This window comes from Vanessa atalanta, chromosome 12, assembly GCF_905147765.1.
Source record: "Vanessa atalanta chromosome 12, ilVanAtal1.2, whole genome shotgun sequence".
Lineage (NCBI taxonomy): Eukaryota > Metazoa > Arthropoda > Insecta > Lepidoptera > Nymphalidae > Vanessa > Vanessa atalanta.
In genome coordinates, this window is record NC_061882.1 from 7,419,920 (window position 1) to 7,447,840 (window position 27,921).

At 30.3% G+C, this 27,921-nt stretch overlaps 1 protein-coding gene across 2 annotated transcripts; it reads right to left on the reverse strand.

Moving 5' to 3' along the window:
* Positions 1-35: 35 nt before the first annotated feature.
* Positions 36-25,397, reverse strand: LOC125067620 (synaptic vesicle glycoprotein 2B-like). 2 transcript variants are annotated; one of them, XM_047676294.1, is made up of 11 exons: positions 25,256-25,397; positions 6,438-6,567; positions 5,365-5,424; positions 4,448-4,543; positions 3,143-3,276; positions 2,370-2,560; positions 2,132-2,280; positions 1,654-2,053; positions 1,239-1,501; positions 794-953; positions 36-658 (listed from the first exon to the last, which is right to left on the reverse strand). In XM_047676294.1, exons 2-11 carry the CDS (start codon positions 6,472-6,474, stop codon positions 475-477), a joined length of 1,674 nt encoding a protein of 557 aa, XP_047532250.1. In that variant the 5' UTR covers positions 6,475-6,567; positions 25,256-25,397; the 3' UTR covers positions 36-474. The 2 variants fall into 2 exon arrangements, with proteins under 2 accessions (XP_047532250.1, XP_047532251.1); XM_047676295.1 differs by lacking the exon at positions 25,256-25,397 and adding an exon at positions 17,898-18,144.
* Between the last annotated feature and the right edge of the window lie 2,524 nt (positions 25,398-27,921).

Sequence of the window (27,921 nt, forward strand, 5' to 3'; positions counted from 1 at the left end):
ATTTACTAGTAAGTGATTATTCGACTAAATTAACATTTAAGATATTCTAACTTTCTTTTTATTTATAAATTCGTAACATGTTAATACAATTGCTAATAATGGTTATAAATTAAATTGACGATAACTTAGCCTACAATACTTTCAATAAAATACGCAATTTCTTAATACGATATGACAACCTTTTTATAGTCTTATTATTTTTAAAAGGACCATTTAAAAAAAGTAGATTTATTATGATTACATCTTTAAGGATATATTACAATATTTATAAGAAACTATCTACATCAATTATACAAGGCAAAAACTGTATTCACAGTTATCGAGGCTCGGAGTAAAAAAACTGCTTAATAAAATATCCGTGAAATGTTTTTTTTTAAATCTATAAAAATAACATGGTACTTTTTTAAAATATTCTTTATCTGTATTTGGCGGGAACAGTGTATGTGATGCAATTTTTTTGCGTATTTATTTTGGTTATTGCAAAGCTTGTCTCGTAGTGTTGGGTAAGAAGAGACACATCAGGCCGCCGCCGGCGAGCAGCACGGCGACGATGAACGTCGGTGCGGGGCAGTACTGGTCCAGCAGCGCAGCGATGACTACGTTGCCGATGATACCACCGAGACGGGCTGCTACCATAGATACAGCTACTCCCGTTGCACTAGAATTGTAATTTTTTTGAATTAGTGTTCATTTTTATAGTCAAAGATTGAAGAAATTGGTACTTAAGATCTTTAATAAAAATATACATGCTTACATTAGTACTCATTTATTTAATTATTAAAGCAATAAATACCGTAAGTTGGTAGGGAAGACTTCAGTGATGAGGCAGTCAAGGGAGGCGTTTCCACAAGAGATGACGGAGCTGAAGATGGCGCTCACGATAAGGTTATTAGTCTTGTTGTACACAAAGTACATTGCCGCCGAGCAGAGACCCGCCGAAAATGTTGCGAACACTAAAATTGATTATATTTATATAATACTAGATTAAATCATATAGGTGGTCCCTTTCAATGAAATAAAAGTCTGGATCGCATACTATTTTTTCTAATAAGGTCTCAGGTGTCTTAAATTAGTTAACAGTGCGGAATTTGCTTGTAAATTCCACTTTTTAAAAACATTGTTATGATCATCATAATAGAGGATAAGTTATATATTAGTAGTAGAGTAGTAGATTATCTAGTTCCAGCCATGTTGTTAATGTTCTTTAAAACTATATTTTAATAGAGTTAAGAATTCACCTAAGAAGAATTTTCTGCCCAGCCTGTCCATCCCAAGTACCGCGAATATGTTTGATGGAATGGCAGCAGCCACAGTAATAAGTGACTCCATAAAGACATCCGAGTGTATGTGCGAGTCACAGCGCGCCTCCGCCGAGTGCGTGCCGAACTGAGTGACGTAGGCCGTCACTTGGCAGATATCCGCTTCAGCGTTGTCGTGCGTCCGCGACCACTCGTCAAAACGGTTGAACATTTCAGGGAACCACATCATGAGACCGTAGTAACTGAAATATTTAAATTATGATAATATATGACATATCTCGATATATTCTCAGATATTTCATAATAATAATTTTAATTGTCTAAGTATAGGCGATTTAGTAGTATGCGATGTGAGTTTTGTCTTCATATAAATAAAAAAATACCTTAGACCTACCCTATATGGAATGTAAAGTTTATTGTTATAGAGATCGTAGTAAATTTCAGTATTGGTGGAACGAACAGCTGTTTACTGTGTTCCACGATATCACTCATCATTCTTCTCATTTTGGACTTAGGCTCTTTCGCTTCAATTTGTTTCTCTGGTTTGGTGTGTAAAGGTTCGTCTACCAAAATTTGTTTGACTGGGTATTGATCTTTATCCCGGCCGGTATTCATCATGTAAATACCACGAAATACTTCTAAGGCTTCTTCGTGACGTCCAGTTGATATGAGGAACTTTGGGGACTCTGGTAGAAGAAACAACAAAGCAGCTACCAAAAAGGAAGGAAGTGACATGACCAGTAGGAAGATACGCCAAGAATTGTAGACGAAACCACCTGTCACGCCCCCGATCTCTGTAACGACAAATATTAGGAGTTATTTAGAGAATATTTTAATAATAATTAATATTTATTATAGGTATAAATACATACCACTTGGAATAATGACCCAAGCGAGGCCAGCTACAAACAAATTTCCCAGAGTCCAAAAAGCTGCCATGAAACTCAACATCGCACCTCGTTTCTTTTTTGGCTGAAACTCTGCAAAGTAGGACCAGATAACTGGACCTGAACCTCCCAAACTGTAGAAGAAATTATTGTAAGGGTCATGTTACGAAAAATATACATTTCGAATAATCTAGAAAGTCATGTCTATTGCATGAATACTTACGCGGCGCCATTCATAAAACGGAAAAACATAAAGAGTTCATAGTTTTGACTGAATGAGGACGCGACTATGGCCAGTGCGTTGATGATGGAAATGGCGATTAAAACGCGTTTGCGTCCCAACGAGTCCGCTACCGAGCCCCACGCGTATGCGCCCACCATCATCCCGATAAAGATTATGCTGTTGAGCCATCCCTGTAAGAAAGTACAATTTTAAGAACTACAACAAAAAAGGAGATTTTCCTATTTTTACAGCCGTAAGATTTATAAATAGATAAATAGCAGAATTTTGTTATGTCTGAATAGGTATTACATGATATCTGATACCTACAATATGAATCTTGAAATAACGAAATACAATGAAACTAATCGGTTTTCGCTCTAGTGTATTGACAAACATAAACAGTAATCTAAGATTCTAAGCTAAGATGACTTTTACAAAAAAATGGGAATAACCTATTATTGATAAATAAATAAGGATAAACAAATATTGATGCGAAATGTTTGACAGCATGAAATTTTCCTCCTCGACTTGAACTTGTGTGTATATATTATATTCTTAAAATTCGCACTGTGTGAAATGTTTGTGTCATCACTGTATCATATATATTATTGTATATAATTTTATAGACAAGATCAATAACCGTGACGCAATTTGAGTGTTGGTATTGTGTTATGTATAATTTTTATCTATTGTTTTAAAAAATGAATTATGTCAAGTCAGTTTGAGAAAATAAAAATGTTAGTAGCTAGATACATATTTGTTTTATTATATACTTTGGTCTGTGTGGTAAGATCTAAGTCGCACTGCGCAGAAGGTAGGATAAAGGACATGGAGATGACGTCCATCTCCTCTGAAGTGCTGACGAGACCGCACACGGCAAGCAACAAGTAGTGAAAGCGTCCATAGCCTGAAAATAAAATAAATTACATAGTTTATTTCACTAATAATAATTACAAAATACTGCAATCAGACACCGACGGGAATACGCAGCTTTAGGATTTTTTATTGGATTAACTATACTTATATTTATAAAGAGGAAAATTTAGTTTGTGATCAAAAAAATATTAACCTTTGACCAGTTTTTAATAGTTCTTTCACCATTGGAAAACGTTCATTCAAAAGTAACATAGGCATATATAGGCATATTAGTAATATTAATATTTCAGTATGTATCATGCTGTATTTTAATGCGAGCTAAGTAAAACAGGAATGTGCATTTATAAGGCACTTCTTTTATAAGTAACTAGCCGAACCTGCGGCTTTACCCGCGTGAAATTTAACCCCGTTTTACTCCCTTAGGGGTAGAGTTTCGTAAAATCCGTTCTCAGCGGATGTCTATCCCCCCCCCTCTTAGGAACCTACCTGCCACATTTAAATTTTGTAGGTTTTATAGATTCTGTGATTTCGTGATTAATCAGAAAATGGTATTACGTTTTTATATACTTATACAAATATATAGGTTTTCGTAAATCTTTCTTAAGCAGTTCGGCAATCATTAGGCAAGCATACAGGAAATCTTTTTAATGTAAGCTAAGGCTAGACCGAACTGAGGAAGCGGAATGCTAAATCGTATCTAAAATACTTTCTTTATTTTACAAAGAAGGTGTTATATTAAAGAGCAATATTTTTTTTTCATATCATATTCACATTTTAGCTGCCACAGCCGCATATCCTGTACGAACGTAAACAAATCTGTTTGTCATACGACAAACTTCCCAGAAGCAGTAGCGTGTTTACTGCGAGATACCACGCTATGAAAATATGCTGCACGGACGATCTTCATTCATAAATCGACTCATTACTGTTTCTTCGTTCAAATTACTACTCTATTTACAAAAGCTACGTCGAAGATCCTATTACACACACCACGTTTGTAATTTAATTTGAAAAGGCGATTAAAATTATGGGTCAAGTGGCAACTCGAACAAAATGACGAATAGCAGTTTTGTGTTACTACTTGTATTGTTTTAAAAAAGTGACACTTTGTTACTTAAAAAAAATGTCTGTTATATCTCGTGTCACAGCTCAGTGTTGTAAAAAAAACACATTTTTCAAATAATTTATTATGTTTTACTTACCAGTGAGTTCGATTGCCCGTTCGAAGTCAGCTTTTTCCGAGTTCGGGCACTTTTCTGGGTCGAGCTTTGCCGGTGTTTTCAGCGATGGCACGACGCCTGACAAATGAACAAAAATAATTTATTTATTATAATCTGGGGTTCACAATAAAATAATGTAATTCGTTTAAAAATAAATATTCTTTAACCATTACTTAATTGAAAATATGCTATGTAGAGTCAACGTAACGAAAATACCTCGCAAGTATTAAATATATTATTAATCGATATTTAGATACTAAATTATATAAAAACTGGCAAAAGAGACTTGTCTCTAATTTCGACCCGTATCTCATGGATAATAAAGGGTTCGACCTCTTTCAATACTGAGACATCAGTTAGTGTTATAATATATTCAGTATAAAATTAAACGATCTGTTGACTGTTTTTTGCCAGTTTGTTCTTCTTATGTGATGTTTCAAACATAATCTCCGTAAGTACTGATTTAAATTTTTTACATTACATTACATTAACAGCCTGTAAATTTCCCATTCCTAGGCTAAGGCCTAGTCTCCCTCTGAGGAGAAGGTTTGGAGCATATTCCAACATGCTGCTCCAATGCGGGTTGGTGGAATACACATGTGGCAGAATTTCGTTGAAATTCGACATGCAGGTTTCCTCACGATGTTTTCCGAGCACGAGATGAATTATAAACACAAATTAAGCACATGAAAATTCAGTGGTGCCTGCTTGGGTTTGAACTCGAAATCATCGGTTAAGATGCACGCGTTCTAACCACTGGACCATCTCGGCTCGATTTAAATTTAAAAAGTAATTTTTGTATAGCTTAAAATTTATTCTTTAATTGTGGTTTATTGATTGATGAATGATAAAGCGTTATTATTAGTGTTGTACTTCTTAACATTATTTAGTTAACTTACCAAGATCAATATTTTTGGAACTTGGTCCGTTTATTTGGTGTTCAGTTTTTACATCACAATCTGAAACAAATACAAATTGAATTATAATTCGAATTTACATTTCATATTTAGTATATAAGAAAAAAGCAAACCCAGTGCTCGACCACAGCTTTCTCTATTTTTTGAGAAAAATGCTAGAGCATACTCCACCGGGCTGCTTACCGGGCACCGAGCACCCAGTGCGGATTGGTGGATAGAAACGTGGTGTAATGACATCTGACACAATGCAGAGTTACTTACAATAACTTCCTTCAAGTATGAAATGCATTATAAAAAAGTACACCAAAATTTAGTTGTCCCGGTTCGAAACCCGCTATCCTCGGTTAGTTTTATGTATTCTATCCACTGGGCTATCCTTTTAGCCTCTGGGTGGGTAGTCAAGTCAAAAGTTAATACAAAATAGCAATAAAATAGAGTTGCGACTTATTTAAATGTAAAAAGTGTTTTATCTATTATAAAGTATTAAAACATATCATAAAATTAAAATTTACAGAAAATTTATTTAACTCTACTCAACGGGGTATTGCTATATCGCTTGGTCATGTTTTGTACAGTAACTATTTGTAATTTTTATTTGTATATAATTAGGGCCTCAATGTTAATAATTCTTATTTAAATAAATATTCTATCTATTTTAATTTTTCTAGTATTTAAATAAATCAATTTTATATTATATTATTATTATCTTAATATATTTCGTATATATAAATCTAAGTAGCATATTATTCTATGTTAACAATTCTGATTCTATGCTATTAAAATTGGTCCCCTTTTTGGTTATCTAATATGGTCATATACTACAGTAATCATTACAAATTATTTTAAAAACAGTGTTTCTGATAGAAAACATTCTATTTTTTATTTATTATTAACATAAAACAACCTCACAAATTAGCTCATAATATATAAAAACACATAGTATCTATTTATCTACAAATCATTGATACATTAATTATATCTTAGTTGAATTATAAGACGTATATTTTTGTAATTTATATTCTGACACATCATGAATATAGAAGATTAATACTCACTGTGAGGTTTCTTAGGCCCAGGGTCAGTTTCTATCATCCTATGCGGGCGGTCTGCGGTGTATGCCGGCGGTGTCGCGGACTAAAACTCCCTCAGTGATTGTGGATTTTCTTCCAACGGCACACGGCTCGTCTGTCAATATATATTTCATTGATGTAAGAATAAAAAGATATATTTATATAAACAACATACATATAAGTAGTATGTTTATATTTTAAATAAATTGTTATAAAAAAATTCAGTATACTTTTAGAGCCGCGATTTTTTTGAAAAGTCATAAACCTTTAGTGCACATATAAAATTAAAAAAGACTTCGAACATTTGTCTTCTTGTTCACTAAAATAAAAACTTATTTCATAGAGAGATAATTTTCAATTAGAATGTAAAATTGAAATAATTTTTATTTTATTTGATTTTTACATATATCAAATACCTCCGTAAACATCCATCAAATCGTCGTTCTTGTTATAAAAGTACGAGACGTATGTAATTAGAAAGGTACTGCGTCATAAATGTGCACAAAAAACTGGATCAATTCCGTCCAAAAAAGATAAATAAAGAAAGTGGCGATTTCGATTATATATGTAATTAGTAAATTATTAAAGTTAGTATCAGCGAATGTCACTTTCGTTGGTCTGTCTTGTTTTTTGAAACATATTTGAAACAAACATGAAAATATCTGTATCGTATTACTTTGTAGCTCCAAATATTTAGGATATTAAAATACATATTAAAAATCATATGGAAATAAATCGATAGAAATATGGGGCATACAACTTATCTCTACTGGGGGGTATATACTAGAGTAGAGTATATTTTTAGAAATATACTTCTAAAAATTAAATTGTATATATTATTTAGAACTTTGCATAAATCATAGTAATACTACTTCGTTATACACAAAAACAAATCTTTGTTAGAAATAAGTAACGCTTGTATCCCTAAAGATTCTACGACATTTGTTGGTGAAATACTTGTTATGAGTTCAATTACAATGGACCTTATACTTTTTCAATGTGAACATAAATTAATAGAATACATATAAACGTTAAGATCAATAAATTTTAACAGAATATTTTTGTATCGATGAAAAATTGCACCTCAAGTTTTTTAAGGTACAATATAAGTCTGCGTAGATTTATTATAACAATGTATAGTTTTCATAGGTTTTTTTCGATGTAAGCAAAACAAGCTAAGTATCAACGCCAACCTAAAGCTGAAAACATCGATACTTATATTTAAAGGACATCATTTCTAATTTAGATTATAGCAGAGTATTTTGGTTGTTTTGTTAAAAGCTTTGATTTTAAACAAATCCCTCCGTTAATATTCTACTTAATCAATGAATGAGCATATGAAGAAATATAAACATCTACGCCATTTTAGATATTTTCACGGGCGGGATCATATGTACCTAGTCCTTAAATTTCAATAAAGAGAAAATAACCTGGACATAACTTCCAGCATAGTTTATGCACATCAAAACGGTGTATGTAAGAGTTCTAAATATGAAAACATCAGTCATCACATTTTATAGCATTAACATTGAATATATTATGAGCAAAGTCGCTCATAAAACCAAAAATAAAAAACTAGCTATCCAAAATGCTGAGTTGTGAATATATATACATGTCTTGAGTATCTTCATTTTCCAATACATATTTTAAACCACATTTGGTAGAAACTAAAGACCTTTATAAATGTATAGTTAGAAATAAAATTCTCAGTTTTAATTTTACACGTAATCTAAAAAAACTCAACCAAGTCATCCTTAATTATAACGGATCACTTTCAAGTCTTTACAAGTAATAGAAGTGAAACGAAATTATAATATGAAATAAGTAAAAAACTTCTTAAAAAATATAGTATAAGACTTGTTGTCTAAAATAATTAACGTAATTTATGTCAGTTATTAGTTTTATTTTCATGAAATTGTATAGATGGCATTACTAGTCTTTTAAATCGCCCTAACGTTTTGTACGAATGATTTACATGTTAAAATTGTTTTCATATATAAAAATAATTTTTAAAAAAATAAACCAACTCGAAAATTAGAAACAGCTAGTGAATTAAAAATATATATTTTTTTAAGATTTGCGGACATACCTTCTTTTTTTGAAATCGGTTAAAATGAGTTGTTAAAGAGCATGGAAGTTTAATTATTAATATTTAATCCAGTGATAAATGTGATCAGTATAATAGTGCAGCGTTGACACTTGTAAAGTAATCGATAAATAGAAAGGCTTTGAAAAGGATATTAATATAAATCTTGACAGTCATATAATCAAAAGAAAGTATGTTAACTGCTTTGAATTTTTACTCTCGAAATATAGACATTTTCTATTGGAATAGAAAATGTCAATAAAAACAAGCATGTAATTAAATAAATTGATTATATCTATTGAACAAGGCAGCCATTTCAGTTTTCACTATTCGTCATCATATGAAAAGATGGAGGTTAAATGAATAGGCACAAACCACCGATTAATAATTACGTGCTAACAATGGGCGGGAAACAGCCATCACCGCATGGCAAGCAACCGGGCAGATCTAGTTTGGCGCGGATAATATCTGACGAAATGTAGTACTTTTCCCTATACAGCCCGTTCGAGATTCTTGTAAAAAGATCATATTTATAGTTTAATAAAGATACATGTAAAAACAAATGACACTGAAGTAAAAATAAACAATGACGAATGTATGATGTTGCATCAGTTAACATTGGTAGTACGAATTGAAAATGTAATAACTTTAAGTATATTTACTTCAAATTTATAAGCACGACTTTAAAAGTTGCCGTAATATATTATACAAGATATTAATCACGTAAACGTTGGTTTTTGAGTAAGAAAAGTTATCAATTACTTATTTAAGAAAAAAAAATTGATTATTACATAAATGCATATTAAAACAATTAATACTTTCTTCGTGTACTTTTATTTTATTATTATCGTTCTTTAAAAAAATAGTAAATTATGAATGGATGTAATCACAACATTTCGTGCACGTAATTATACAATGATATTGTAATGGATCTAGATATTTAAATTAATAAAATTCTTCGTAGACTTTAATAGTCTTTTGAATTAAAATATTCTGAAAATACAATTTAGATCATTAATTTTATTGTTGTTCAACAATTATAGACCAACTTTATCGTCACTTGACAAGGATGCCCTTGATTTTCTCAAAAAATATGCATTAAAGATGAAACTGATATTACTTTCGTATCCTATTTACAATAATTAAAAATTTCTATGAACCTTGAAATAATAAATGAACAATAATAATAATTAATTGGTTCTTAATCAATTCCAAGTGAATGTAACCGCTAAGGATTTATATTTCAGTAAATGGAATCTTAGATATACCTATTTACAAAATAGAACGAAAAGGATAAACTATTACAAAATCAGAAAATCTACAAAATCTTCAAAAAAGGTTATATAAGTAGTGATTACGTGTTGCAAGCCACGTTTCGATTACAATAATATGACCATAGTTTTCATATATGATGAATTTAAAAAACTTAATACATATGTTGTAATGTATAACTGAAATTAAATTGAGTCGAATTGACGTTCGTCACACTTTTATAAAGTTAAGTTAAGACGTTATTAATCTGTAAAAGGACTTTAAATACAAAATATACAACACATAGGTATACCTATATCTGTGTTCCTCGTATCATGTATAAATCTTCGCCTAGGTAACTATTAGCGTAAACAATATTCACTGTAAATTAGTACTAACAGGATCGCATGTATCGCTATATCTACTTATTCGTCCTTAAGTGCATTTTTACTACGTTCTTCCGCGTGAGTAACAATAACAAATAACACAGGATATGTTTATGAGGAGCGTGAGACAAATTTCTATGTAACTGGACCACAATCTTGTCTAGCAATCTTGTTGTAATGTTGGTTCGTATCTGTCTTTATTTTAAGAGCACTTCCTTCGTTTAAAATCAACATAGACATAATTTTGAATTTTAAATGATATAGTGTTTTCAATAAATAATATAATAAGTATCTGATAAATTAGAACCAGAGTGAAATATATAATTCAAATATCAGCCTTAATTAAATTTACAAATAATATTAGTGAAATACTAAATAGACATTTTTCTCTCGCAGTATAAAATTGTTTGCCTCATTAAAGGAGGCTGACAAACCGTGATGTTGAGTAAGAACGATACAATAGATCCTTGGCATTGTATCATAGAATAATGCATTAAAATACGAAACATAGCATGCCTATTAACTTGAATTAATCTGAATTATACTAAATTAGTCTTATCAACTATAATCTTATACAAATAGGTCGATTTAAATTACCTAATGAAATGAATGTTATATTTTCAATAGTATTTTTATTTATATAAAAGTAAATAAATCCTTGTATCTAATGATTATAAACACAAGGTGTACTCGACACCTTGTATTTGTTATCTCGTATAGCTTTCGATATTTAATCTTTGAATTTTCGTTTATATTTAAACAAGCCAGTTTTCATTGAAATAAAAAAGATAATTTATACAATAATTAAATATTTAGATAGATTAATTTATACCACGAAACACGGACAAACAAGTTGGGTTAGTTGCTTTTTTATTGCAGTAGGAAAATAGGTCACCCAATGGAAAATATTTACTTTCGTCAATTTGTTGTAAACAGTATAAACAAATTATTTATATGAATGCGCTGTCAACTTTGTGATCTAAGATGAAGTACTCCTTGTCCTGATTCCATCCTCAAACTGAAACTCAGCAATAGAAAGTATTGGCGATTACCAGACCACACAACGAAGGAGTCAATTTATCAGTAAAAATTTAACCTTCGTTTTAAATTCGAGGCTATAAGTACTGACTCCTCAAAAGAATTGTATAATAGGCTTAGTAGTAGTATGTAGTAGTTTTGAGTCATTTGCGGATGTCCGCCGTTAGATCGCCTTGCATTAATAAATCATCGTAACACGCTCCGATATTCGCATTGATGCGTAGGAGCAGTGCAAGTCGTTGAACCAATTTACTGAGATCCCCTTCGTATAATTGAGATAGACAATTGTATATCGAATCTTGAACATTAATTTAGAGTGCGCTAAACTGCATCTATGCATTCATATAATTAAAGTTGCAAAATATCGTTTATTTAAAACTTGACGATATTTATTTTATAAAACTTTTGCAACAAAATATATTTTCCACAGATACATGAGAATACCTAGGAGCTTCTGACGTCCTTTTTAGTTTCACCAAGATGTGTTCTAGGTACGCTAAAAATATTGTGGTATTTCCAACCACAAAACCAAGATAAACAAAATTCAAATTCACACTGCGTGTTTATCGGATGTACAAGTAAACCATAAGATGGAGCGCAAAAAGTTCTAAATAAAGAATCAATAAAATAAAAGTTGTATTAAAGCTGTTTGCCGTTTTTTTATTACGCTAAGTGCATTTATAGAGTTATTGAAATCCATACATTCAGGATATATTTATAAAACGTTTTTCTTTTGCTAAGTAATTCAACTTTGATCTTTGGTAACGATATATGTATCCTGATATTTTTGGCACTTTTGGCAGACTTCGACAGACATTTTATTTGTGACGCGTGTAAATATTATTTTAGATTGCAAATGTTTTAAAATAACTTTGTATGGGGTCATATGAAAGTCGAGAGCTGCAATCTTTATAAATATTTGAAACGTCTCATTCTGGCTAAGTGGCATGCTTGCAACTTAGATCCCGTTGGGTTGGATTTAGGAAAAAAATAATTTTCCGTCAAGGAATTCTCAATCGTAGCGCGGAATGACAAAGTTGGCAGTGTTACAACTTTTAAAAGCATGTATAGTTATTAGTAATGAACATGATTTCCAGATCCAGATCTTGACGTGTCAGAATTTGGTATAGCGAGGAATACACCTGTGTTTCTACACAACGATATATAGTTTTAAAGGTTCGTTATTCCGATAAGGGGACGTTATTATTTTACGTTCTCCTTGTATCCTAAGTCCGATATCTAATTGATTATTTTTTCGAGTTTAATAACTGGTTTTAAATAGTATACAAATAAATTTTTGAAATTATTGAAAAAACTAAATATATTTTAAAGGTAATGGAAAAAAAATGACTAGATACCGAGAAGTCGGCTATAATTAAATAATAAGTACATATATAAAAAGGTAGAGCACATATCGTAATGAAGGGATTATTTTATTTTACCTTATTTTGTACACGCGAATGTGGCGTAACGCGAGGCTGACATTGTTATTTATTAGTCGCCGTGGTTTGAGGTGTGTGCATAGGTCAGGGTTAAAATTGGTATATTTACTAAAGGTGTTTAAGTAACCTAAAAACGGTATAGATTTTATTAAAATAATAAAATTAATATAAAAATAAATTCATTTGAAATAAATAAATTGAAAAATCTTTTTTATTTACTATAAGTAAGTTCGATACGTATTCTTGTTACATAAAGAATTCACGTCAAAGAAAGATAGAAAAAAGGCAGACAGAGTGTCTGCCTTTAGTATTTTACGCGGTTCTAAATGTAATGCCATTATCCTGACAGAACACAAAATGTCTTAGCATGTGGCTTGCCGTAACAAGGCTCGTCCCCGTCAGGGTCAGCTCATCCGTTCCCTTGCCTAATTACGCCTAATTCCAGAGGCTCACGCAAGAGCAGTAACGTTGATAATGACAGGAGCCTTTGTCGATACATCCTATTAACGCATATTCGTACGTTAAATTTGTCTTATCAAATTATTTAGGTCGTCATCCCGAACAATTGTTGTTGTTTACTCGAGAATTTTCTCGCCTACTATAGTAATATTAAAAAATTGACAAATTTTTGACATAAGCCAAGTTGAACTTGTTCGACTGTAATTGAATAAATCTTCTTGTTTTCCTTGAAATCCGTCATTGAATAGTAATATTAATCTTTATATGGACAAAGTAATTAATTAATAACGCTTTAAATTAAAAAATATATATTGATATTTTATATTTTTTATTATTACTATTTAATATAATTACGTACATACATATAAGACCGATGGCTTATATTAAATAAAGACGGATGATAAACAATAAAAAAAAAATTTTAAACGTAGCATTTTACAGTAAAAAGCATAAAAAATCGTTACTTTATAATCTTTTATGTTTTAAGTTTAATTAAAATTGGTCCGTTATATTAAAAACAATATGCGTCGTTTCATATATGAGTAACAAACCACTATTGATTAAGTGCAACGTCGTATTTAGAATTCTTAGAAACTGTACTTATTCTGTCTACCGACATTAACCTTTTTACACGATGATTACTCTTATAAGATAGATATAGCCTATGTATATTACCTATGTATATTACCAATAATTTTGTATTTATTTAAAACCTTTTTAATTTTGCTGAGTTTCGTTGACTTTCAACAAGTAAGTGTAATGTTTCTATATTGAATAAAGGAATTTGATATAAAGTGGAAAGATCATTGTTTGTAATCGATACACTGAAAGTAATAGACCAATTATAATAACTCTTTCAACAATACTAACTTTTAGCCTGAAATAATGTAATTTGCAGACCAGAAGAAAAGCGTAACCGAGCTTGATACTATATCCGCGTGCGCGGGTAAAACGGCAGGTACAGTATTTTTTAAGTAGCAGGGCAGGTAGCTGCTGTAATGTTACTTATAATTTATATCATTTGTGTACATAATGATGATGATTGTAATACATTTTATAATAAGGTTTAATATATATTTTAAATTACGTATACATAATAGATTTGAAAAAATAATATATTCTATATTTTTAAGCTTGTCCTCCGAGTATCATTATTTATCATTTTCATTACAATTATGGTCTAAATGATCTTTTGAATTCTCAGTATCTCACAGCTTATCTATACGTATACCGCAGCACATAATGTTTATAGAAAATTGTAAAAATATTAAATTTCTAAGAAATTGTGATATAATTAAAATAAATACAATTTATTTTGCCTGCTACTCGACTCCATATATATTATAGTTAGTAAATATCTTGTTTACAACAAAATACCAGAATAGAAGCAAACGTCGTCTGCTGCTAAATAAAAAAAAGAAATGGGAAAGATGACGGCACACCTAGAATCAAAGTTTCATGCCTATAAGGAAACATTCGACTCCAAGATACTTCATTCACTAACTCAAATGATCATTAATTTTATTTGAAATGCCGCTTCCATGTGTAACAAACAATATGAATTTATTTTGAGGCAGTTTTAAAAATGTGCAGTAATATTAATTCAAAATAAAATCAACTATACCATTGTTTTTTTTTTACACTTTTAAGCACTTGAATAATTTTGTAATTAGGCTTCGATGTATTGTTTAACGATCGTAACGAATCCTCCTTTGCAGATTGTACGCAATAAATGATGGACGTGATATAGAAATTGTCGCTTTTTAAATTTAAAAATAGGATATAAATTATAATATGCATGGAATACGTATTGTAATTTTGGGAATTGTAATACTTTGCACACGCACGATGGGCTGTACGAAATGTGATTAAGCTACTTTTAATAAGAAAATTACCAAGTCTAGACAAGTCTTAACTTTGCCTGCAACGGATTATGCTATAACATTATAAAATGTTCGACACGTGTAAATGTCAATGCAAATAATGAACACGTCATTATATCATGATCTAGTAAATAACGCAAAAAGCTGTTGAATATTATTTGAAACTTTGCATAATAACATACATCACATACATATATTTAAAGGGCGGGCAAATAAGCCATCTGATTATAAGTGGCCATTAGTGTACTTTACATTAGCAGCCCGTAAATGTCCCACTGCTGGGATAAAGGCCTCCTCTCCCTTTGAGGAGAAGGTTTGGAGCATATTCCACCACGCTGCTCCAATGCGGGTTGGCGGAATACACATGTGGCTGAATTTCGTTGAAATTAGACACATGCAGGTTTCCTCACGATGTTTTCCTTCACCGCAGAGCACGAGATGAATTATAAACACAAATTAAGCACATGAAATTTCAATGGTGCCTGTCTGGTTTTGAACCCGAAATCATCGGCTAAGATGCACGCGTTCTAACCACTGGGCCATCTCGGCTCAGTACTTTAAGAAGTATTAATGCTTGTTGACTTCTAAGCAGGAGACATAACATAGATGTATAATTGTATTTAACTAACATGACTGTATTTTTAGATGTTGAAAAAGAGTAACTACTGAGTTTCTTGCCGGTTCTTCTTGGTAGAATCTACATGCCAAGCTGGTGGTAGCTTTACTTTAAATAGTTTGTTAAATGACTATTCAAAAGTGCTTGAGAAAGGCTACTTGAATAAAGAATATTTTGATTTTAATTTTTGACTCTTCATATCACCAATGCTACCAAATCTACCAAACTTAAAAGCTAAGATGTTATATCCCTTATGCATTATTTATTGAAAGCCGTATATCAATTTTGTGTCGTGTGACCACATGTGTGTCGTTTATTCTATGCACAATTTGCCTGATTTTGCAGCAATATAATATATACTTGTATATTTAATTAAGTCTTCCATGTTGATATTTGTAAGATTTTCCTTATGTAATAAATCAAGTTTTTTTTGTGAATGAAGGAGTTTTATTACATTTGTATAATATCTAGGAAAATATTTTCAATTTTGTTTTAAAAATTAATATGTTTCTGTCACTTGATACTTTTTCTATGATGCTTAAGTATACTTTAAACCCAGACGGAATCCTGGAAGGCAGATTTCAATGAGTGGGCAACCATACAAAATCTGAGATGTTGTATCCCTTGTGCTAGTTACTGGCTCGCCCTAGAGATTGGAAAACATAACACATTGATGTAAGGGTGTCTACCGAGGGAAAACACATGAACAAATTATCTAGTAATAATGCTCATACAATTCGACCTTAGTAATTTAAGAGAACACAATAAACTTAACTTTAGGCGAATAAAAATCTTTTTGGCAATAGAAACGAATATTTATTACAATATAAATCGATTTACGCATTTCGGTATATTATAGTTGTTTTGTAATATTGCAAGCAAATTGTGTAAGATTTATATAGGTAAGCGTTATATAAAATCGCATGAATGGCTGGTAATATTATTGCTCTAACATATTATCCGCTTTTGACCTAGACTCAATTAACCTGAGCTAATCTTATAATTGTTGTGATCTAAACTAGGCGTCTTTGTTAAAAATTATAATTATATTGGTATAAAATAAAATGAAACTGACTTTATTTCAAATAAATAATTATTTAAAAAGGGCTCTCGTAAAATAATATGATAAAAATAATGTATATATTGTATACGTTATTGAAATAAGTATAACCTTGTTATTAGTAATATTCATCCTTTCGACTGGCGCGTTAAGAAAAATATAAATAAATAGTACTTGCTAGTTTCTAGGTTTCGTACAATATTTATGACAGGTTTTATCAGTCGATATAAATAATAATTAATAAGAACAAAAAGTTTTACTCAATAACTTTATTTTTATCTATAAATAACATTTATTGATCATTTCTGACATTTTAACTTGAATTCGACAAAGCATTTATACATTTCTTACCAAGAGCTGACAAAGTTACAATATTAAAACCAATCAATTTATAAATAGGTATATACCACCTTTTTACAACTTCATTATTATCTTTAATTTAAATCTAAATCCACTCTATAAAAAAAACGCAATACGAAACATTACATTTCGTTAATTGTTTTGAATTCGTACTAACATGTTTACTATATTATATTTACGTACATTCACAGGCACGGAAGTTCAACACTGACAAGTTTGTAACTCAGAGCTACTTTTAAGAGTTTCGTGAAGGCACGACTAAGGATCTGCAGCTTTAAATGCCAACGAAGTATATTAAAGAGACTATTTTATTTAAACAAAAACTTTATTAACGTGAAAGTAGGTATTTCATCAATTATAATATTAAATAAGTACTAGTACGTAAAATTATTCACAATTTAGTTGCAACGTTCAAAATAAAATAAGCTATATGAATGTTACGAATAAAACAGATAGAGCGCAAAAACAATTAATTTGTAGGTATAAAAACTCCTTTGTCAGATAAAGGCTCTGAAATAATGAGTTTAATCTATTTGCAAGCCGGATATTTCAAATTAAAAACCTGTCTTAAATTGTTTTTATAGGTTGATTCTAACACTATTTTACTAAAAAAAAAACGCAAATATAATGACGTCGCTAACACTAGATAACACTATATATAAACAAAAATCGTTTAGCAAAGGAACAGCTTTACTCATAAAAATAAATTGTATTGCATTTATACCTATTGATTTTATCAATAGATATAAAATGTTTGACAACCGATCATTTATTTCATTTACTAAAACATTAAAGTAATATTTGTAAAATATCTCTGTTATTAAAAATATTGATAAATTAAGAATATTGATTCAAAAACCTTACCTATATAGAAACTCCGCAAATAAGGTATCGGGGAATTGTCCAAAACAGGGTTGTCACAAAACTATGGGTTTCATAAAGTTACTTCAAGCCAGTTTATTTTATACACAAACAAATATAGAAAACTCCCGTCAAATATCACAGAAAAAAAACATTTCACGACACTTAGGGTTCGTAAAGTCCGCATAGAGTGATAATAATCTATGGCTACACTTAACTCAGGTCAAGCATCGAAACTTTCGGCTCCTAATATAAATATATAATTTCTTTGAGTAAATATTTAAAAAAGAAATATTTTCATCAGTATATCTAGACGTGTTGTCGATAGGAGTTCCCGCGGTTATGTGATGTAAAAAAGCACGCGCATTTGGCTTTGCACCTCCCGATACACTATTACACTAGTATTCGCCCCACCTTGGCTGATATTGTTTATTCAATTATATAGTACTAAGGTTGTTGTCTAGTTCCGTAAATGTTTCGTCAACGTGTAGGAAGTGAACGGTATCATCTTCGTGTTATATCCATATAACCTGTCACATTTTAGTTATTACATTATTATACTGCGTCCATGTATAAATAAGAAATATTAGAACTTATCTTAAAACTAAAAACGTTTTATGTATAAACGTTATCTATATAATCTTTAAAGGGTTTGATTTTGTTTAAGTTATATCTACTTTTTGTTTTTTTTTTTATAGATATTCGTAAAACGCAATAATATACAAATAGATAAATTAATAAATTGGAAAAATGTCTGTAATTTGTCTAGTAAGAAAAAAGTTCGATAGTTTCTTTATTAAATGCAATAAGTAGAAAATCAAAACTGTGTGAATTTATGCAGTCGGTATGTCTATACGTTACTCGTAACAAGATATTTAGTTTCATATTTTAAATTCCTTATAGACATTATGATATCAATTCAAAGGTAAAGCAATAGCGCGGTTACGAATTAAATTAACAAAGTAATTTAATGATGATATAAAATATGTATTACACACAATAAATAATAATACACTTATGACACAGTTTTCAAAAATATTTTATACTTAATACAATTTTTAAAGAGAACATTTTTTCTTTGATTAGATTGACAAACTAGAAGCCTGTGTTTAATGTAGGGTGTGCGTCACGGTAGCATACGAAAGCAATCCCGTGACGACTCCCGAAGAGACGGAGAGGGTGCTGCTGGTTTTTTATTAGGTTACCTGTTTACTAGGACGCACTAGACGCCCTGGCCACCAGCGAGACCTACATACCCCCCTGTTCATGCAGAGAAAACGCGTTAAACGTTTTTCCAACGAGATAAAACAAAAAAAAAAGTTATATGCCTGAGAAAACTCTATTAATAACTACTACTTATATACTTAGTATAATTAGTAACTTTATAGTGATATTATTTATTGTTAACTAGTAAGCAATAATTGTAAATGTTCAATTACTTATTACATTAAAAACAAGAACATGTTAAATTATATCAGTTTCAATAGTTCTTTTTATTTTTAATTACTTAAAATTATTGATATCTTCACAGTTGATTTGGTATTTCAAAACGAAGATTAACCAATGTTAACCAAATTAACTCAGAATGATTTCGTAACGAGAAGTCATAATTAATACATTAGTCCCACTCCGTATCGAGATGATATTTTTAAGTCATATATAACGTTTAATTTATTACTTTTTAACTTTAATTACTATTTGAATTATTTATTATCACCATAAGTTACGATAATGAAATTGAGAAAATAATGTAAATATAATTTTTCTTTAAGATGTCGGAAATCGATAAGTTTATTATATCTGTGAACGTTTAATTTATTGTTTTTTAACTATCAATTATTATCACAAAACGTATTGTATGTATAATTAAAAACATAAAAAAATAATAAGCACAATTTTTATAATTACTTTAGGGCTTCTTTAAAGTCTTGAAAATTATAATTTCTATGTGACTGCTTACAAGTGCTTTTAGTAGATTAAAATACACTAATATTATCGTAAATAGTAAATAGTACGTACTGGTTTTGTGTTAAATGAGGAAATGATATAGATTAGCAACGGAACAGACAGTGTATAACTGTATGAGATATATAGCTTGATACGGCCTCGAGGAGTGTGTCCCGGCCTAAGACCGGTCCATCAAGGTAAAGGTTGATGTCAAATGAAGTGCACTAACACGCGTAGTGACCGCTATAATTATATAAAACCCGATCAAGTGCCAGAGGGATACGCGCACCTTAGGTTCGGTACAATATTCACAGGAGCTAGCACCTGACAATTATAAAGGATTACAATATATATAGGTACATGTGATGAATGCTTACCGCATTGAAGGTCGATAAAATAGCCTTATACGACTGTAAGATCTTAATGCCTTACGTTGTAAAGCTACATAAGATCTTAAATATCATTTTAAAATTTCGTTGAAACTTGGTAGGATGCATTATTCTACATATTTATGCATGTGGTTATGGGCGAAGGTAAAAAATTGTATCAAGTGGCCCTTAATCAGCTTCCCTATTTTTTTCTGTATGAAATAATTTTTTATTACAAATGCTTTGTGGATAATCGTTTGAATTTACGCTTATATTGGATAATACTGATATTGGTAGTAAAAGTTTATAAACAAATGGACGGATATCTCGTATGAGGAAGAAGGAAAGAATGATCGTATCTCCTTTTTATTCGGTCACTGAACCCTAAAAGCAAATAATTTACAAAAAGGTTAAATATTATTTCTTTTGGTTGTCCCTAACTGTGCTAAATATTCTCAGGTAAATAACAACTACATTTAAAATTATTTGATAGAGTAAACACAAAAATTAGATTAAAATTCAATACCATTAGTTATACAAGTTATTTGATCACTTCATTTTTAAATAAAAATATTATAGTTTGAATTTTCGGTGCAAAGGTTGTTTACCTTTGTATTTAATTAACATTATCACAAAACAAAGATCCATTTACCTATGTTAAATAATTGTACAAGTTTTATCAATGATCATTATGTGTTAGTTAATTTAAATGCATACATGAATATGTATATTATATACAAGTGAGTTCTTTTATACAACAGACTTGAATTAAAGTACGACAGGTGATAATATTTAATACATTGGTATATTTGTAAGTTACAAATTGTAACTGAAATTTTGAAACTACCAAGTGATTGATGTTATGGAAATTTGCTTTGCTTTGTGTTTTATTAAAGAAAACTTCAAATGTTCTATGGACTGTAAGGAGATGTTTGGAGTTTTGGATCTATTTATAAGTATTTTAATCGACCTACACAAGTCTTATTAATAAATAATTTTAATGTGAATTTATAGGCGTGTCGTAATATACTAAAGACGCCGCCGCCGCCGCCGTCGCTCTCACCATACGCGTAGCGCGTATACAGTATACGCGCTACGGTCAGACCAGACTCCATTGGTACACGAAAATTTCATATTTTCTTAATTAGTTACGGAAGTCCATATTTTTATTTATTTTATTTTACTCTATATGTATTTATTCTTTCAATCTGCATGTTTCACATCTACCGAATATCTCGTGACGGCCACATCTTTTATTGAGTTTAGATACATATATTTACAATTATGAAAAATGTAGGAACGACCTTATGAGTATACTGCCTTAATGTCTCGTAGCAAATCATAAATTTAAATAAGTAGGTAGGTATTATTGTTTTTTTTTTTAAACTTGTTATGTTTGTACAATTGTATAGGTACCTAGGTCTTGAAAAACAAGTATGTATTCCATGATCGCGTATTTAAAAAATAAAGAAATTACTATACATATTAAGAATATAAAAAAAATTAAGACGCAGTGCTTAGGTGAATACCTTCAGAAAATAGTGGAACCACAGCAGCAGTGACGCGGCGTGGACTCAGCATAAACACGGTTTTTATTCATAAAATATTAATTACAGGCGGCTCGCCGCCAGAACGGCTGCCGTGTCACTCACAAGTCACAACATTCTTAGACCTCAAGTAAGTATAAAAGTTTTAGCGCCATCCGACATTGCGATATAGGAAGTGATGCTTGTGTCAAAATTTATAATTCAATTAATATACATATTTCGATTCCTTATTGTAAAATAATAATAATAGTTCCTTGAAATGGTTCCTAAGAGTGGGGTCTAGGAAAAAAATTACCATTCATCAATGACAAATAATTATTTGTTTAATTTAACAGAATTATTAATTACTTAAAAATAGTGGGTTTTTAATCTAAAATCTATTAACAAGAACATTATTTGAAGTCGCACGTGATTATAATAATTTTGCTCATTCCGGTCATAGTTGTCAAAAGTAGAATATTGATCTTAAATAAATATTTAACGGATTTTCGCCCTCAATAAATAAAATTAATTTCGAATGAACGTCAATCTTATCGTATTCTTCTCAGTCCTCACTACAGCACAATGTATTTGATTCATGATGTTATATTTCGCTTTAAATAAATAAAATTATTTCAAACGTACCTAAATGATATTGTATCGTCGCCACACCACACTCGACACGTAGTGGTACAAACAAAACTGGTCCAATTTAAGTTTTAATGTACAGGTAAATGACGAATTTAATCGTGTTCATTTTAGATACATAATTCAATTACAAATAATTGATTCGTGTGCATATCAGTAAAAAAAGCTAATTTTATTTATTACTATAGTAAAATTAAAGGGTCGATTCCAGGATGATTTGATTTTAAATGTATGTTTTAATTTTACTTTTCAACATGAATCATGACTAGATAATCGCCTAATTTTTCTCTTTTTATAGATTTTATAAACTTAAAGTCAAATAAAAGCTTAATTTAGTCGATAACCTACTTTTTAATTGTTATGACAATTATGTTATGCGTGGCAAAACAATGTGTCATATTTTACAATTTTTAAAATTTGTTCCTCCTTTTTTTATTTTAATTATATTTTACGGAATATGCCTGTGCAGTAAAGCAATCGATTGTTACATGTATAACGCATATTACTTTGTTTAACTTAAATAAAATAAATTGGTTTAAAACGTGTTTGCTTTTAAAACAAGTTATAATCAGAATATAAGGAAATGATAGATCACGTGGAAAAATAAATACAAACTTGAATTTAAACATAGTACGTTATTATCATTTATTAATATGTATGTTAATTAATTTTATTCTTTAATAAGATTATATTAGAACATATTTTATACCATATAATTATTCTTTAAATTGTAAAGTAATTTTAATCAAAACAAAAAAAGTTCAAGAACTTCTTTATAAAATACGTAGCTCAAAACATTTTTTTGTAGTATTGTTAACGGTTATGTTAAAAATATTAAAATAATCTAAAATAAGTATATTGATGTTTGCCAACCAATTTAAACAACGGTAAATTTTACAAAGATTAAGTGCTGTTTGACTGAATTAATTTTTTTTATGATCATTGATTCATTTATATATCCCTCTTGTTCATATTAAATAGAGGTGAGTTTTGTCAACTTATGTTGCTATGTTAGGTTAGACGCTTATTTTAAGGTTATTTCAAATTGTATGTATTTGCATAAGCTAATTATCGGAGTAGAAAAGAAAATTTTCGGTGGCATTGAGCATGACATTCTGTTAACAACAGTTATATATGTAAACAAACACATCTTTTATTATTTTGCATCTAAAAATTTTACTTTCGATTGTCACCTGATGGATATAGATACGAGTTACGTAATTAAAAATAATACTATTGCATAAGAGAATTTTGATGTAGTAAAACGTAAGGCATGAGCATCTGATAGACTAGATACAGAATTACTCTGTGGGATATTAAGTGATTTATAGTATTTATTATTATTAAAAACAAAAAAAATAGACAAAACGTTACCGCATGAAATAAGGCAAAACGGAATACGGGTTTATTAAAATGAAAATTATGAAAGAAATAATTGTAAAAAGATTTAATATTATAATGATTATGTACTCTACATACATATTTCACGTTATAAGGACATCTGCTCTAGCCGAACGAAGTCTTATCATAAATATGTCATAGATAACCATAGACAATTAAAACGCTTAGTTATTTATTTGGCTCATTCGTATAAAATAATTTTCAATATAATTAACATATTGCAATCTTTGCAATGATATCCATAAAATTTAACAAGAAAACAATAAGACGCTTGTCGGCGTCAACGGAACCCAGTATTGACACAGTTGAGAGGACATCAATTTATCACTGTTCATATATAAACTTCTAATCCTCACGTCAGATTGTGATACTGAAGGATACCGACTACCGAACTGACTGAGTCAACAATTTAAGTACATCAGCAAATTTGCTAACCAAACAATTCGAAGTTATTATATAATGTAAAGATAATGTTAGATTTTGACTTTTTGAAATTCATGCACAGCATAGTCGTAAGGTCAGCAAAAATAAACACTAAAATGTTACTGACATGAATCTTAACTTTATCGTTTTAAATGTATTCATTATTTTAATCTCAGTAGTAAAATATTCACTAACTATGTATTTTGAATATTGCGAAAATTAACATGTAGTCATTACGTTTAAGCTATCTGTATAGCTATCGTGTTTTCATTTTAAATAATATGCTATATGTATATTTATATAAACTTCATAAGGGCTGTAAAATGTTCTAATGAATTTAATGCTTTCTTTTTCAATGAAAATTTAGCATCTGTACAAATAAAAAAAGGTTAAATATATATTTTCTTTAATGTGTTTCTTTTGCATATCGCACATAATATGTAGTTATCGATATATTTAGTCATATCATGATAAATAATAAAACTCATTAGCAATGTAAACGATGAAACTGGAATAAATTAAAAAGAATAAATAAATGATACCCTCTTAGCCAATTTAAATCAGCTAGCGTAGCGTCCCTCACAAGAGAAATAGAGGGTTCTGCTGTTTTTTTTTTAGTAGGTGTTCGAATAAACTAGGCGCTTTTGAGTCCCACATAGACCCCCGATTGATCGTGCAGGCTAAATATGTGAGTGGATTTTTCCGGCGAATCAAAACAATAACAAATCGAACTAATTATAGTGCCGAAGCGTATGTGCGCCAACACCAGTACACTCTCCATTTTCATATTTCGATTGTATGGAAAATCGTAAAAGCTGCAGGAAAAACGCAATATCCTTTGATCAGTGTCAAGAACCTACGTAATCACTGTTATAAGTTAGCCACTAGACCAACGAAGCATAGTCTTATAGCGCCTACACCTATGGAACATTTTAAGTTGTATGACGGACACTATATAAATGACTGTACCGATGTCTAACAGTGGACTGTAAGACAGTGATAATCACCTCGCAAGGTTTACGTGTGTTAATTAATCTGATCTACTTACCGGTCGGTCTGATGTGTCTCTTCTGATGTAGTTTGTCGTATGAGCGTTCCGCCACTGAGGTGGCTATGAACGAGAGATGATTGATGGAATGAACTTAACACTACGAGCTACGTCGGAAAACACTCTGGGGAGAGTGCGAGAGTCTCACCTCGGTGTCAAACTATATATCAACCGACAGGCCTCGAAATGTCAACACGGGCAATCTCATTGTAAATACTACGCAAAAACACGTAAACAATATTTGATTATGGATTTCAAATGTCGTCGCGTAGATGCTTTTCCGGGGGAAATGTAAGGGGGACGATTGGAATAGACGCAAGTGTCATATGTTATCTTCTATTATTTATTATTACATACGTGTAATACAATATTTTACGATAAGGTCAAAGGTATTTTTTATTTCCATTTATCAGTGTCAGTTTACAGTTACGATTTATTAATTTATTAAAACTGGAAATAAAATCAATTTATTTATTAAACCTCTATATTTCTTTAAATTCCATATGTATCTATATATTAAGCACAATGTGTTTAATTAGCGATTATACATAAACGCTAGATATTATGCATAATAACTAAACTGTGTAGATCATGTGACAAATTAATCATTTTCTTTAGATATTATACATATTAACTACTTGGGATCGGTGAAAGTTATAAATACTAAATGAAACAAGTGAAACAGTACTACACACTAATTAGAAACAGGGAATGTGTTACAGTCTACCTGACTATGTCTGGAGTCCTTAATCAAATAGTGCGCAAGCAAACCTTTATTTCTATCCATAATATTCCCGAACAGGTAGTACTTTTCGAGAGTATGCAAGGAAAGAAATGTCACATCTTTTAACGACTATGGTTTTCAGATGCGCAATTGCAAAATGCGTGAATAATTAATAAAAAATAAAAAAAATATCTAATATTATGTGCAACCCCGATGTACTAAGAGTCTCGCTTGCAAGAATAAATAGATATTTATAACTTGGGTTTTCATTTTATACTCGAAGTAAAAATCCATCCGTGGTAATCCCTCATTTGAATCACAAGGACTATCTAACAAAGCCATAGCTAACCGGTTTGCAAAAGCATTCGATGGAGCAGCAAATTCTATTATTCCATCTGTACTAAAAATCTCTTAGATTCGAGTTCATCATGAGGCCATAAATAAATGTATCAGGTAGGTACTGCACGTGTTACCAGTTAGTGTAATCTCTCTGTGTAATTTGCGGTTTATTTTTTATAATATAGGTAGGTCGACGAGCAAGTGGGCCACCTGATGGTAAGTGGTCACCACCAAATATATAGATTAGCTATATATATTAAACATTCCTTACGTCGCAAATGTGCCCCAAACCTTGGTAGCCCAGGGGTAATGTCCCTTTTGCCGGTAGATAAAGTCTCAGTAAGTAGGCTTACTCACTCTTCAAATCGGAACACTACAATACTAAGTATTGCTATTTGGCGGTTAGTATTAAATTCAAAAAAATCAAAATGAGTTTACATCAATTTTCCCCCTTTACATAATGCATGTATCCATCGATTAAGTAGATCGATAATTACACCTATCTTCTAGGTCTTATCACAATTCAAAGCCTACGCTTTCCATTCAAAGTAAATTATGTGATATAACTCGTTTAGCTATTCCTCCATATTGCTGGTTAATTGAAAAAAATATTTGTTTCTATATTGAAAAAAAAAAATAACAATAATAACGTATATCGCTTTTTGTGATTGTCACGTCTTATACATAACCAAAGCGAAGACCAAACTATGTCGAGGTAGGTTTAGGTTGCCTTTTGGTGTGTAATTCTTTAATATTTAATTAAATATCTCAATTAAAAATTAAATCTAAGTCCAACTCTTCTAGACTTTTTTAACGAGGAATGTTTTATCTGCACGCGGTCAAAACAGGTCGCTAGTAGGTACATACAACAATACAACTGTATAATAAATTAAATTATTTTGATAAGAAGTATATATGTACGTCACTTACCAAACAATGAATTACTCTGAATTATGTTCTTAAATTGTTTGAAATCTATTAGTGTACTTTAATATTCATGCGAAATATTTATTGAGTGATTATTCTACTTATATTATTTAGACAGGGAGATGTACATTGCGATAAGAGATACGAATGAACCTACTTATTAATGTAATATTAAAAATTATGATTAAAAAAATGACGTATTGTAATAAATATTTCGAGTTGATTTATTTAAATACTATTGTATTTAAAAAGTCAAAAAAAATAACTACAATATCATATAAAGATATTTTAGTTATTTTGAATTATGTTTCTGAAGGGAACAGAGGAACTTTTGAAAAATGCATTGTCTCCACTAGCTAAAAGCACAGCTGTTATAATGTAATGTAAACCTTCATGTACTTTAGTATACTATCGTAAATATTAAGTTTGTATGTAAATAACGTACAGTCTAATGATAGTGTAATCAATTTAAAAATATACATAAGGTTTCCATAAACAAAATCAATACTAAAAATGAATCTTATCTTTAAAATCACAATTCGAACAGCTTAGAATTGAAAGTATAAGTCTATAATATAATATAATTTTATTAGATCATTGTTATAAGGTACACTAAGATTTATATTGTTTTTTGCACTATACGTAAAGAAAAATTGTCGCTTAATTCTTGTTTCAA